The 14901-nt window shown below is 36.7% G+C and overlaps 2 protein-coding genes across 4 annotated transcripts in view; both read right to left on the bottom strand.

The window, feature by feature from the left end:
- Positions 1 to 185: 185 nt before the first annotated feature.
- Positions 186 to 7359, bottom strand: LOC141900890 (intraflagellar transport protein 52 homolog). Of its 3 annotated transcripts, none has more exons than XM_074787946.1 (13): positions 7329 to 7359; positions 4936 to 5060; positions 4464 to 4551; positions 3783 to 3912; positions 3515 to 3590; positions 3159 to 3224; positions 2387 to 2513; positions 2220 to 2306; positions 1806 to 2029; positions 1637 to 1724; positions 1375 to 1483; positions 1133 to 1278; positions 186 to 1001 (listed from the first exon to the last, which is right to left on the bottom strand). In XM_074787946.1, the coding sequence occupies exons 1-13, from the start codon at positions 7344 to 7346 to the stop codon at positions 966 to 968; spliced, it is 1320 nt and encodes a 439-aa protein (XP_074644047.1). In that variant the 5' UTR covers positions 7347 to 7359; the 3' UTR covers positions 186 to 965. The 3 variants fall into 3 exon arrangements, with proteins under 3 accessions (XP_074644047.1, XP_074644050.1, XP_074644049.1); XM_074787949.1 differs by lacking the exon at positions 7329 to 7359 and adding an exon at positions 6174 to 6318; XM_074787948.1 differs by lacking the exon at positions 7329 to 7359 and adding an exon at positions 5590 to 5800.
- A 4848-nt stretch (positions 7360 to 12207) lies between these two features.
- The window catches only part of LOC141899037 (regulator of G-protein signaling 17-like), a 28045-nt gene continuing 25351 nt past the window's right edge, over positions 12208 to 14901 (bottom strand). The window contains exons 3-6 of the mRNA XM_074785189.1: positions 14466 to 14549; positions 13377 to 13438; positions 12651 to 12817; positions 12208 to 12462 (exon numbers count right to left, since the gene is read on the bottom strand). Of these exons, the coding sequence (XP_074641290.1) occupies positions 12208 to 12462; positions 12651 to 12817; positions 13377 to 13438; positions 14466 to 14549 (568 nt within the window). The remainder of the gene's footprint in view (positions 12463 to 12650; positions 12818 to 13376; positions 13439 to 14465; positions 14550 to 14901) is intronic.

Here is a 14901-nt window from a genome sequence, read left to right as displayed (position 1 = left end):
ATCCGAGGAGTCCCAATTGCAATTGTTACGATAGTCGTTCTTTTGGAGTTTCTGGTGGTCAGATGCTATAGACTTCTAACGGATGGAGAAGCTCGTGCCAAAACATTTGCATGCTCTCGTTGACCAAGAAGCCAATCCAACTCGACTTTTGACAACGATAAATTATAATTTATTACAAAAGATAATGATATACACGTACATGTACTAAATTAACGTACAGTTTACTATTCGATCTAACGGTGGTGTATTATACATCTCATAAGTGGCAAACAATCTCCAAACAATTGAAAAACATCAGGACGGAGAAAGCACAGATGAAAATCATGCACTAAAAGATGGTGCTTTGAGGAAAAAACGTGGAAGGAATTCAATTTTGAAGCTTAAAGACATTCTTATTATACATTGTACACACAATTAACATTGGCTACTGGTATAATGCTTAAAATGTACAATTCTTAAAACTAGACCTCTTAGTTTCTATCAGTAACTACCGGGGGTATCAATTTTTTATTTGATCATTTGGAATAAAAGCAGTGTATTCCCTGACATTGTGAATGTGAGGTACGGTATCTGTCTTTACATTTTTAGTCCCACTCTAGGATAGACAATATGGTTTTAAGTTTAAAAACATGGCTTTTATTTCATCCTGAAGTACATACAGTCAAAGTCCGTGATAATGCCACTACTGGGACCAATGGGAAGCATGGTATAAGTAACGAATTTGGCGTTATAAAGAAGGGTAAGAATTCGAGATCAATCGGGCAAATTTGTCCTCTGAAAAATGTTGGCGTTAAGAGAGCGATTGCATTTGTAAGGATGGCTTAATTACGGACTTTGACTGTAATTTTAAAAGCAGTTCTCTCCAGAAGATAACGACTGCTACGCTGGCTGCCATTCGAGTTCGTTGATAATTCTCCGCTAAACTTTTTTTGTGAACTTTCACTTAGGAGACATTAATTTCACTGTTAGCCATATTGTAATCCCATATCGGTGTCTTGTTCCTGTGAAACGAAATAAATTTTTTATCAATGACACCCGATGTGTCTTATAGGAAATTCATCATCAGCTGCAAAATTTGGGCATTTTTTTCACAATCGAACAATTCTCAACGACTAATTCTCGACTAACATACCTGATTCAATTTCTTGAATTCAACAACGTGGGCAAATATATAATCTATGATGTGTTTAGCGTCTCGACCAGACTGCGGTAGTTTCATCGTCACGCCGAGAATATCTCCACATTCTCGTACGTAATATTCAAGATCATCATCCGTACCTACAAAATATAATAAAACGAAATAAAACTTCATTCAAAACACTCCCCAATCAGACTGCATAACGCGGAAATATTTTTCGTTCTAGCAGTACTTACATTTATTGGTTATCTGAGCGAGTCGCACTTTCTCCGACGAGAACTGTTCATCCAAATCGAACAAATCCAGCGATGGAGCGGGTAATTCCCTGAACTGAGGAGGGAATACCTGCAATGGTAATGATTCGAAAGAGATAATAGTTTAATCCTTCGGAATACAAATTCGCAATATCATCTACGGCTGGTAAATGTGAAATCAATTCATGTTTTTGTCATGATACAGTAATGGCATTTATCTTTTTTTGCCTAGGTATCTACTTACAGCAGGTTGTAGTGGAGGCAGTGGCGTTTCAAATTGCGGTGTTATTAAAGTCAACGTATCGTGTTTTGTTTTCAGGGTTTCGTAAGCTCTAGAAAAGAACACAATACAAAGCTACACTAGAGTAAGGGTCAGATATATTTGCACTGGTATCTAGAAATGTAGAACTTACTTTATCGATTTTGTGACCGACGACGTGTCTAATTTGAATAAAGAATTGTCGAACAATGAGGTGAAATCTCGGGGAATGTCCTCACTTTCTTGCAGACAGGTTTTAAGCTGGTCGGCTAATTTGCCCACTTCGGGGAGCATGTTGTAGTCGGAAACCTCCGGGTCATCGGCGTCGATCGCATTCAGTTGGACATCGTTCGTAGTTAAACATTGAAATATAACATCCTGAAAACACAACACAATTCGTCATGTTATCCTTAAACCTTTTACAATGAAATAATGATAGTATTCGAATTCCTCTATTTTTCTTGTAGGCTCTCCATCAAGGATAGAATTTCCCAGCCCCTGACATTGATTGTCAAGTGTGGAAACATTGTTCTTTTCAATGATCGAACCACAACTATTTCTACATTACCATGATTTTGCTGTTTTCTTCCTTGTCAATGTATTGGTCATTGAACATGTGGGCCGATCCGATTACGGTAATCTTGCCTCCGCTCTGCTACAATACAAATCACGATAGAAAACACTTCAATGTCGAAAGAACCCGACTGTGGACATACATCGAACTTTAAAACATACCTTTGACGTGTACAAAGCGCATACAGGTCGATTAAGAGGAAATGCTACACTGCCTGATGACAAGACTGCTATGGATGGTTTTATGACATTCAGGGTTGCACCGAATGGATAGATAAAGGTTAATGCCCTGAAAAATATATACATTTATAAAACACAACCGAAGGATTAAAATGAAATTACCATAGGTAGAATGGCAATGTCTTGGGTAACTGAGATGATTGAGTTCTGTGTTATGTCTGAGTCTGTAAGATAAGTTTAGCATTCTAGCCACGGGGAAACTTGAGCACATTTAATGTCTTAAGCCAGTTAGGAAATGTTTACAGCATCTCATTTTAGATATGTTGGCTCGAAAATTCAAGGGAAATTTTCGCGCAGAAGCTACACTACAATATGTACGGTAAAACAATGGATAATGCTAAAAAGCTAATATATGTGACGATTACTGATGTATACTACAAACAGTTATGTGTAGCGAAATGGTCATCGGATCGTAGATAACTAAGCGACTGACAAGACAAAACATAATTGATCCTACTACTTACGCTGTCATATTCCTTCAATTATTTCGAGGGGAATTGAAAATATACAATTGAATATACTAGAAACTGTACAGCATTCGAGTAAAGATGCCAAAATGATTATCATTATCTTTCTTTGAAAGTACGATGAATTGGATTCTTATTCATATAATAACCGGTAAAATAATAATAACCGGTATAATATTAACCGGTAATAGTAAGCCTTGATTTTAAACTTTCACGTGTATACTTACTGTGTGTTGTTCGCGTCCTCTTCACCAACCCCGGGGATAACTTTACCAGCTGCTTTACTGATGGCTCTGAAATTGACAGAAAGAATTCAGTCCGAGGCTGTAAAACTTGATCATTCAATCAATTTGACTACTGAGTAAATTAGGCTCAGCAATTTTTGTCTTTGTTTTTTTATTAGGTGATAATTCAAGTTAGACATTGAAGATTTGACTGATTCCAGTATTCTATTGCAGAAGTGGCTCATGTTCATAGCACGTTAGTCAGTAAAGTTTAAGGCTATTATCGACTCTATTATTTGGAAACACTCGCATAAAATGCTTAGTGTAGGCAAGGGGAGTATTAGCACTCTGTGCCTCACCTGTTTAACACACCATTTGACACTAAAGCTTCTTTCGGGTGGAAATATTTATAATATGAAGTCCGCACCACAGTATCTGTAATAACAAACACTTTTCAGTAAGTTATTCATATCAATTTGTTATACACCAGTAAGCCTTATAGATCTATGTAAGCATTAATACCGGTTCAGCTTCACCTTAATCGATTTGACATGAACTAAAATGACAAATAAGGAATGATATCATTTGTAAAAAGCATGGTCCATGGAAAAAAGGAATCTATAATACCATTGTTAACAAAAACGCCGTATTCTTCCAGTAGAAAGTTGATGTTCGTATCAAATTTTGACTCTCCACCTTCACCCATCAACACCATGAGACTGCCACCGCTAGCTACGTATTTCTTGATAGCATCGAACTAGATAGAAAAAGCCCTTCCTTGAAATTGATGGAATATATACTAACTAATAAAAGAATTATAGGGGATAGACCATAAGACCATAGAACTATAATCAAATGGGAAGGCCAACTGCTAAAAAAATCCGCTAGTAATCTTGTGTTTAGTTCAGCGCCCTCACCGGTGGCGATAAACAATAGATGTTGTAGACTGGTTGCTGGTCTCTTTTCTTAATTTAGCGTTTTTTATTGATTTGTTTAATTCTTAATACCAAATCTTGAGAAACGGTAATGTTCAATCCTCGCAGTGATTCATATAATTGAAAATATTTCCGAGAACCTATTGTTTATCGCCACGGGTGAGGGCGCTGATCAATTTCGAAGATAGCAAAGGCAAATGTATAGTGACGTCACGGAGTTGGCCTTCCCTTCTGCTTATAGTTCTATGATAAGACAGACATAGGTAATGACAATACCCTCACATCTTTATGTTCATTTCATTAAATTTTACAAACTTTTGAACCGCAAATAATATCTTTCGCGTGGAGGGAATAATTTCAATTTTTGTGGTACCTCAGCTGCGGTGAATTTTTCTCTTGGTCCACCGAGAATGAAAACTCTCACTGTTGACAACAGTTCCTCAGTTATCTCATCTTTGTTGCTGCAAAAATACAAAATCAACATTTTTACATTTTTTTCCTGAGCAGGGTCACCAATTTGTCCAGCGTTTAACACAAATTTTGAAATACCTTTGACCTCAAATTTTGTGGCCTAGTTGTAAGCAAGTTGTTGTAGGTGCTGCCAGTAATTAATTATTGAAGGGATTAAGTACTTTAAACAGAATGCATTTAAATCTTCTGAACATGGACGGCTGAGACGCTATTCGAGTGAAACGAATGCCCATAAGATCATATTTTGACTTTATGAACGGTAACCGCGAAGGTCGGTCGCAGAAATATCTTTTGAAGAGTAGATATATTCGAGGGGCATTGGCCCCCTTTATGTCAATGCCCTTGACTGATTATTCAGAAATTGGCGTAAATACCTCGAGACTTTCCAGCTAGTTCGTAGTTTTCTGTTAAGGGTTTTGAAGCCACTTGTCGTACTGAATAGTTCTCGTTTTGATGCGTTGAACAGCACCGTGTTTCTCGGTCCTTTTTCTTCCATGCCCTATATAACACAAGAATAACAAATGAATATTTAACTGCAGTTTAGGTCATCTCTCGACTGAGGGGCGCTAGTGTTATTGAATAATAGTGTTATAACCGGGTTGGCGTTAGATATACAATAATGTACATTACCATTGGGACACCTAAAAACTGTTGTGATAACTATATCAAATGACAGATCAAATTGTCACAAGGGATGGTGGAGACGGGTGTCCCAAAATGCGATTCACAGCAATATAAATGGTTCGGTTCGGGGGTGTCTTGTTTGTTGGATCAAGTGTGTCGTCAGTAGTGTCAACTGTCACTGTCAGTGTCAGTGATGTGTAGTGTGTGTGGTGACGACGGTGTGGTGGTGGACTAGTTAGTTACCTAATCGTTGGTGGTAAGCTTTTTATAATCGGATGGGCTTATACCAACGTTAGGGATGACAAGGACCAAAACACGGTTGAAAAAAGTAACACTTCAAAAATATACTTTCTATTCACTTCAGTCCACAATTAATGGCTTAATTCACAAACTAACACAGGTACCTTTCGAAATAATCCAATTTTATGTATGTTTCGAGTGATTAATCAACATTATTTTGAGAAATTAATTAATTTCTCCACAAATTTCGCCATTGGCCGCCATTTCTCTGTATTGCACATGTGGCATGATAAGACAAGGGGACCTACAAGGATTTATATAAAACTTCCAAGACGAAACGACAATTTTTATTTTTGATGGTTTTCCAACTTTTATTTCAAGTCTTCGTGTTTTCCATAATAAATAATGAAATAATAAATTTCTGGTAAAAGAAAAATGTGAATAAGTGTTGATTTTTTAATTTTTTTAAATTTCGTCGTTTCGCTTTGTTAGTTTGTGCTGTTGTCCTGGCCTCAGTCCACAGGTGCCAGTAGTCAGTAACCTGACTGTGGTTTAGTTTCACGATCGGATATTTTCACAAACCACAGTCAGGAATGGGAAGGTCATTTTTGTATGAAATCTTCGTCAGCCAATTTGACTGACGAGTAATTTGCCTAGCATTTCATTGTCTCTTAAGATATCTGTCTCATTTTTGTTGTAATCGACGCACAACAGATTCGTAGTTTGTCTGATACCTATAACACCTCACCTGACGATCTTAATCCATGTGCAAATCGGCCGTAAAGTGAGAGTAAATTTCCGTCCAGTCAACAGCTGCCATTTTGAAAATTACTGGAGGTGCTGGCACCTGTGGACTGAGGCCAGGACAACAGCACAAACTAACAAAGCGAAACGACGAAATTTAAAAAAATTAAAAAATCAATTTTTATTCACATTTTTCTTTTACCAGAAATTTATTATTTCATTATTTATTATGGAAAACACGAAGACTTGAAATAAAAGTTGGAAAACCATCAAAAATAAAAATTGTCGTTTCGTCTTGGAAGTTTTATATAAATCCTTGTAGGTCCCCTTGTCTTATCATGCCACATGTGCAATACAGAGAAATGGCGGCCAATGGCGAAATTTGTGGAGAAATTAATTAATTTCTCAAAATAATGTTGATTAATCACTCGAAACATACATAAAATTGGATTATTTCGAAAGGTACCTGTGTTAGTTTGTGAATTAAGCCATTAATTGTGGACTGAAGTGAATAGAAAGTATATTTTTGAAGTGTTACTTTTTTCAACCGTGTTTTGGTCCTTGTCATCCCTAACGTTGGTATAAGCCCATCCGATTATAAAAAGCTTACCACCAACGATTAGGTAACTAACTAAGGTGCCAGCACCTCCAGTAATTTTCAAAATGGCAGCTGTTGACTGGACGGAAATTTACTCTCACTTTACGGCCGATTTGCACATGGATTAAGATCGTCAGGTGAGGTGTTATAGGTATCAGACAAACTACGAATCTGTTGTGCGTCGATTACAACAAAAATGAGACAGATATCTTAAGAGACAATGAAATGCCAGGCAAATTACTCGTCAGTCAAATTGGCTGACGAAGATTTCATACAAAAATGACCTTCCCATTCCTGACTGTGGTTTGTGAAAATATCCGATCGTGAAACTAAACCACAGTCAGGTTACTGACTAGTGGTGGACGTGGACGTGGGTGACAGTTGGATAGCGTTTTAAAAGCCTACAACCCGTTAGGCCTCTAGGCTCTAAGTAGTGTACATCTTAACTGCAGTTAGACCGAAGATCATATTCTATTAGTTCCCATGAGTAAATACGACGACGATTATAGTAGGAAAATCCATTTAAACCTGAAAAACCGGCCAAAAAATGAAAAACCTTACCTCGACAGTGGGCGCCATATTGTTTATGGAATTCCGCCGCAAGGTGTCCTGAGATACGGACAAACTATTTACCGAATAATACCACCTTTATACTATTTACCAACAGAACCCGTTCAATCAAGACCTGGACCGGCATTCGTGCAGAGTTGGGCTTCTACAGATCATTGGGAAATCTGAGAAAGCCACATACAAAAATAAACGGATACACCACCCGAACGAAAGGGCAGTGTGTAGCCTACCCATAAGCTCAATGGGGAAGTCAAGGCTTTTTTGTTAATTACTTTGGGTACGGATTTTTTAAAGAAAAGAATGGGAGGGAGAAGGAAAATATATTCAAGAAATTCTTATAACAGGCGTTTCACTGGAAGGACCGGAAAAATAGAAATAAAATTCTTATATTAATCGAGTATGAAATCTCCGCAGAACTGCAGAAAAAGATAAAAAGAGTGAAAATTGTGATAAGTGTGATAGATTAGAATACGTACCAATAATTTTGAAGTTTTCTGGCGGCCGAGACAGCGAAGGCCAGGACAGGACTTCCAGTGATCGAACTAGCCTAGCATACTTGCAGTAAAAGTAAACCTGGGCCGGTCTTTTTATGCAAAAAGCCACAATATAAGAAGAAAAAACAATACAGACACTTTCAGAATTATTTTCAGTCGGTATTTATTTCACATTAATTTACATTATGGTAATATGTAAAGTTCATTTCTAGTCAACACAACTGACACAGGAACAAAATTATAAATATAAATATTCATGATAAACTTTTAATTTATACATCAAACCATACAGACATAGAAAATAATTCTAGTGTAAAATCTACATACGTTTCTCTTGTGAAGAGAATTTAATATCAGACAGAAACCCCTCAGTCGCGAGGTCCTTCGTATACAGATTTATAGTATTTAAGAGCGCATCTCAACTAGATACTCAAAACAAAAATAAAACATATTCGACGGTGAACTTTCGTTGTTGCGTATTAAAGACGAGCGTAGACGATTTTTTTTTCGTTTGTCGAATACTTACATACGTATAATTGGAATCGGCCAAATTGTACGTCAATTCAATATTGTTTGCATTCCATTTAATAATTTGTACCATTTTATCATTCGTATCGGCAGTTAAATCATTATCATCGTCTAATAAATCTATGGTGAAATAAACGGAATTATAAGCGCATTTTTTTATGAAGATATTAGTGCGATAAACTATATATAACGTTTACCGTGTTGATACAATTATGATTAATTCGAGTGAAATATCTTTTCTTTAATAAAATGGACTCATCTTGATTGACCTCAGAGAGAAGAGAAAGAGCATGAGATGCAAATATATTCCGATTGTAAAAAATAGGTTTCCTCTTCCCGACGAAGAAATGAGACGAGTATGACGATTAATTCACTAACAGATTTATTGTCGACGTGAAAGGATGATGAAAATGTAATCATCACTAAGTTGGTGCAAGTAACAAAAACCGATGTCTAATTTCATTGGGGATGTCACGCGCGCTCTTGCTGTAGGTCGTAATCATAGGTACGCACACTTCAGGAACCGCTACGATTGTCCCCTAATCTCGTACAACCCTGTATTTTATGTACACTTAAAGCAACTCTATATTGCAACTCTATAAAATATCGCATGAACACATCACCTTTCTATATCTATATAGATACATTTTACATAATCAACAGAAAAAGCACCAACTACTACGCAAGATACGCGCCATCTTGGATGCTTCGAGAAGCGACTGGCGCTGAAAAAACCTAACAAAACTTTCATCGATAAAAAAAGAAACCTAATTGAATAACGTATTCGTTTTCTGTATTTATAAGAATCCCTGAATAACTTTGTATAACAGTGGCGAGACTAGGTTTTCACTCAATAGATAACAAAATAAATAGATCCAAGCGAAAACAGTTTAATGACTACTACATAATTCTACACTAGAGTCTAAAAAGCTTTCGCTTCGTGAGGGAGAAAAGCGAACGTGATTCTAAGATAGAATCTTTATGTCTGAGTATATATTTATCATATTAGTAACGGACATACTTCTAAAGACCAATCTTGTAATTAATAGGTAACATTAAACGTTTCTGTAAGATATCTGTAAGAACCTTAACGTTAAAATATAGACATTAACAACATTTCTCCGAGAATTACTATATTTTCATAAAACAACCACTCCCCATATTCCGGTTCCGCTTTACCAAGACAAAATCACTCACTTGTATCTGATAGGTAGACTGTGGACCCAGTCCTTTAGATCTAAAACACAGGTCTCGTTTTGTACTCATGCTGAGGAAAGAGTATATGATGAATCTGAAGCATTTACTATTATTAGCCCATTAACAAGCAAGTAGAAAGTTACATTCAATACAGCACTTCTATTTATGGTCTACCCAGAAAATATTCTTTTCTTGTCGATATCATGAATTTATAGATTCACAAAATATTCTATTTAACGATGATTTTAACAATATTAGTGAATTCATCTTCAAAATAATTTCCAGTATTTTACAAAAAAATTACCGGTCGTACTACATTCATAAATTGATATCGAAAGGTGATAATAGTTCAAAATGACACCTGCATTTTTTCGACTACAATGTGCTCGAACATTCATATTCAACCTCGTAAAGGCTTGGTTCGATAATCGAAAGCGATTCGATTCACCTTTTTTTATTTATGAAATGGTACCGAACGTCATCGTGTGTATAAGCAATATAGCACGACTTCGCAATGCCGCAGTTGAAGGAAGCCCAACAAATGCTAATGATGGTTAAAATCACGGATTTATAACAAACATTCACACAATCCTCACCTTTTATTCATATCAAACAGCGCTGACTAGAACCGATTATTGAATATCATTATTATTACCATCATCATTTACTATTATTATTATTATCATTATTATCATCATCAATATTACTATCATTTTTTATTATGACTAGATAATACATTTTTACGCCACCGTGCGGCATAAAAAGAAGTCGATTCGATATGTTATTACGTAAATGACAAAATTTAAAGAACGCTGGATGTTGAATAATAAAAAAAAACGAACAGATGCTATCTGTTTTTGTCGGCGCCTTCCCGATTGCGTTTGAATAAATCTAATGTTTCTATACGTACAATATACATCATGTATACATGAAGCCATATATTCAGTTCATTCAGCGTTATGGAAAAGAAATCTAATTTAGGTTCGTTTATTGCTTTTTTGAACATATATATATGTGTATATATGTACACAATATGTGCATGACTAGATAAGGACAGAGAGAGATACGTCATACACGTGGAAAAATAAGCAGAATGAATTCTTGTTTCGAAGGACCGAGATGATACAGTAAGGGGCAAAACTGATACAGATCAAAATCACCATGATATGTGTTATAAGTTATCGTGTACATTTATCGTTTCCTATAGTGTAAAAAGTGAAATTGTTCTAATCGTTAGGAAGATTTTGGCTGAGAAAGTATTTCTCATTGGGATTTGTCACCGTATATTATCGATCCAATCAGCGCGAAAAAGATTCACCACAACACGTTTTTCTTACTGCAAAATGGTTTCAGATCTTTCTCGAGTTTTAGAATAGTTTGCAACGAATCATTAAACATAACATGAGATTATCAGCATATTGTGTGATAGTCATGAGAATCTTGGAAAAAATCCGTCTATTTGGACGAATCTTCTGGAGCTGTTGTTTCTCGAAGCTGTAAGATATTATACATACACCGCAACGGACTAAATAATACCAGAATCGGTTTTCTTTTTTTTCTTGTGAATAGCTTCGGCGAAGAGTAACACAAAATCATCAGTGCGCACAAGCTGAGCTGGTTTACGAAAAATGTTACGGTTTAAATGCACATGCTAAAGCAATCACTCATTTGCATAGTGCACGGTAATCTGCAAACGCATCACTACACAAGCATCACGCGACAACATGGAAACTTGTTTTCAATGAAAAATAATCCAACCTAGGTCTCATATATGAACGACACACACTTTTCTTCAAATAGTACTAGTAAATACAGAGAAAATCTTTCAATGAACAGACGAACCGTACGACCTAGGTGACAGCCGTTGGTTGACGCGGCTGTACGTACAAGATAAGGTAAAATTCTAGGCAACAATATGATCCGTAAACACTCACGGGATGATGGTTATGACGTATGATTAATTTACAGCGATGCCTTGTGATCCTGTTCACTGACCGACCAATATCAACATTAGCGTATATACACATATCATGGAAGTTTCAGATACAGAGATCACGACAGGCAGTGATATGGAAGAATGATATGATATTATTCCCCTACTATTACCTTAATGAGTTATCGTCCATCTGTATCAAAGAGCTGTTCAGTGTACGTATGACATTGAACAATTGTTGTGTTAATAATCCTGCACCGAAACCTCTAGGTTTCTAGCGACGAAGAGTATTTTACCCGTGTTTATGCTCTTAGATGAGAAAATTATAGTATTGGACATCACATTCGACTACGAAGAGAACTACGTGCTAGTTTTGGCAGTGAACGCATTGCCAAACGTGTTTTCAGTTGCCATTTTTATTGCTGGTCCCATTTTTAGAATGTATCCAACAAACGGACTTTCATGACGCGCTCGAGGCGTCATTTCCTGCAAGCCATTTTCCACGCGAATTGACATGGCGCTTGTTGTTTTTTTCGGCGTAAACATCTGCTAGTGCGTAGATGAGATATAACGATCGGGCTCCTTTTTCCAACGATTTAGAAAAATGGAACTATCAGCTGAATAAAACAATTCACCACACATTCGACTGTTGTGTATCGTGCATCGGCGACACTCCTCTGGGAATAATCTTTTAACTATCATAACGGAATAACATCCTTCAAGATGATGTAGATTGTGAACACTGTTGTTTTTGTTGTTGTTGTTGTTGTAGAAGAAGTAATTGGGAAGATTGACTCCCAGTAGTTTGTGTCTGCTGAACAAGTCTTTTGTAAATTTGGGAATTTAAAAACCTAGGATAGGAATCTCTATGCATGAGCGTGTATATTTGTAATTGTGCCTCGTCGAACGTATGCGGCGTCGGGTCCACCATGTTCCGGTTGATTACTTCCCTTACTCTCGAATCTAGACTAACCTGAAAAAAAACAATCAATCGTATTTTCATTTCAAAATCTGTTTCTAATTCTGCTTAATCCTCGTTTTTATATCGAATAAAGATGAACTAAGCCTCGCAAATGAGTATTTCACGATGTTTTCGAATTTTTGCATGGCTTGGCCAAATGTTTTGTTAAAATCTGTGTTTTCAAGGAACTTTTCTATTACCTCTTTGGGAGATAATATTGATATATAATCTTCATATATTAATCTCGCTTTTTCTTCCACCAGTTCGGCGTTATTTTCGTTTTTCAGGTCTTCGCAAGCCATCCAAAACAGCATGTTCTCCTCGCTGTATTCCGACCGAAGGAATTCCCTAAACGTCCGCCTGCCACCTACAACGACAAAACCACCCGTGGATTCAAAATATCAAACAAAATCTCCAGCCCAAAAGGAATGTTCCGTCTTCACATTTACAATGACGGCGACTTTGTGTTACGAAGAGGATTCGTTTGAAAAATATGGGAGAGAACATCTTGCGGCTTAGTGAGAAGACGGCACTGTGTTGAAGGGTATTGGTGACGGAGGATGCTTCGCGGATCGCTTATATTTTCAGGCCTAATAATACCTGTGTTTCGGTTGCTATGGAAACTGGTACTTTTGATTCTGTTGATATCAGCGGTATGCGCTGGAATCTGATGAACACGGGTTACTAGTTGTTAACCCAGTCACCAGAAGCACGATTTTTACATGTGTGGTTAATGCCACTCCTTCCAGTTAGCCGATACTCGAAAGTAATACCGTTTAATTGTGATACGAAGAGAATATGGTGTACGCTTAAGCACGCGCAGTTCACTTTTGATAATCGAAAAGAAAAGAACCAGTTGATCGTGATCAAGTTCATAATAATCCATTACCCATGCCCAACGAAATGATTGCCTTCATCATACTTACACAAATTACCCATTAATTTGTCAAAAGATTGTGACCATAATATGATTTCTTCTGCTGTAGGGCTGAAAAATATGTTAATTATCATTAACTATCATAAGATGTTAGAACTTGCAAAAATTAGGATTCTCTTGCCGCCAATTCCTGAGAGCAAAATGGATTTTACACGATATTCCGAAAAACATCGAATTGGGTATTTCAGGTATTGGGTATTTTGGGTATTGGGTTTCCATGCCGGACGTCCTAGGATTCGACTGTCGGAATAACCTTCGGGGAAATTCATCTTATTCGAGGAAAGTACAAACATGTCATATAATATATCTATGAGACTGTCATAGATGACAAAAATATAGGCTGATCTAGTCAGGCCATCAAAACGTCACGAGACTGTTTATGCGTTTGTATACCTGTGCCATGTACCCATTGGCACTATAGGAATAAATCCTGATTTAGTTCAAAATGTGATGAAGAGCCAACGGAGACAAACGATGATTCAATATGGGGACAGAAATCGATTGCGCGAACATTATTTATTTGGTACTGTCACTTCGACGAGGTTTTGCTAGTTGTGATGGCGACAACCGAACAGTGAGTCTGTGTGCGCGTACATCAGATCACTGATTCAACAGCGACTCATATTCTAGGTTGATAAACGAATAATAAATGAATTGCAAACCTCAGTCTGAATCTTAGATGGAGACTTCGCTTTTGGCCGTTTGATTACTACGTTGAGGCGTTCGATAACGCCGATTCACATGTACATACGAATACGTATACGCTGACTTACACGATCTAAACATGGATATCATCTTGTCTCTTGTATTATGGCAACATCAAAGACTTCATTAAATAAAGATTGAATATTTCATGAAGCCATGTACGCTTAAGGCTAATTGAAATCAATAAGAACGAATTACTTGCGATTCCCACCGATAAATACTCCGTTCAGGCTGGCTCTGTCTATAGGGAGGAGTCATTCACCTCCTATAGATCTTATCCTTGAAATCACTTATATAGTTATCTACTGTTATAGTTATCTTCTCATAGTTAGATAGATAAAATAGGCAAAATTTTGATATTCAAATTACTTACGGTTCATTACTTTCTTGTAGCTTTTCTAATTTTGTAGCCTCCTTATTTTGGTTTTTATTTGGTTCTCTGTTTTTTAAAGTAAGACTGTAAAAGAAACCGTTCGAGATCGCGTTAATGTGATCCATTCTTTTTTTAAATATGACATTATTTCATCTTTTGAAACAACTAAACACATTCGACAAAACCAAACGTGACTACCAGATGACCACTAGAGATCCCCGAAAAAAATAATGATGAAAATCAATAGGCTAACAAAACTGAGAAACATCCTCTGGTTATTCTCTACATATACGGAACGCATTCGTTCAAGCCGTTTGTTACAGATTTGAAAAACAAAACAAAACGACACACACACATATACAGAAATACCAAATGGTCAACATTCTCCGATTCACGCAATTATGAATATACAGTGATATAAACGAAACAAAACCAC

The sequence above is a fragment of the Tubulanus polymorphus genome, chromosome 2 (genome assembly GCF_964204645.1).
Source record: "Tubulanus polymorphus chromosome 2, tnTubPoly1.2, whole genome shotgun sequence".
Taxonomy (NCBI): Eukaryota; Metazoa; Nemertea; class Palaeonemertea; order Tubulaniformes; family Tubulanidae; genus Tubulanus; species Tubulanus polymorphus.
This window is presented reverse-complemented; position numbering and strand designations above follow the sequence as displayed.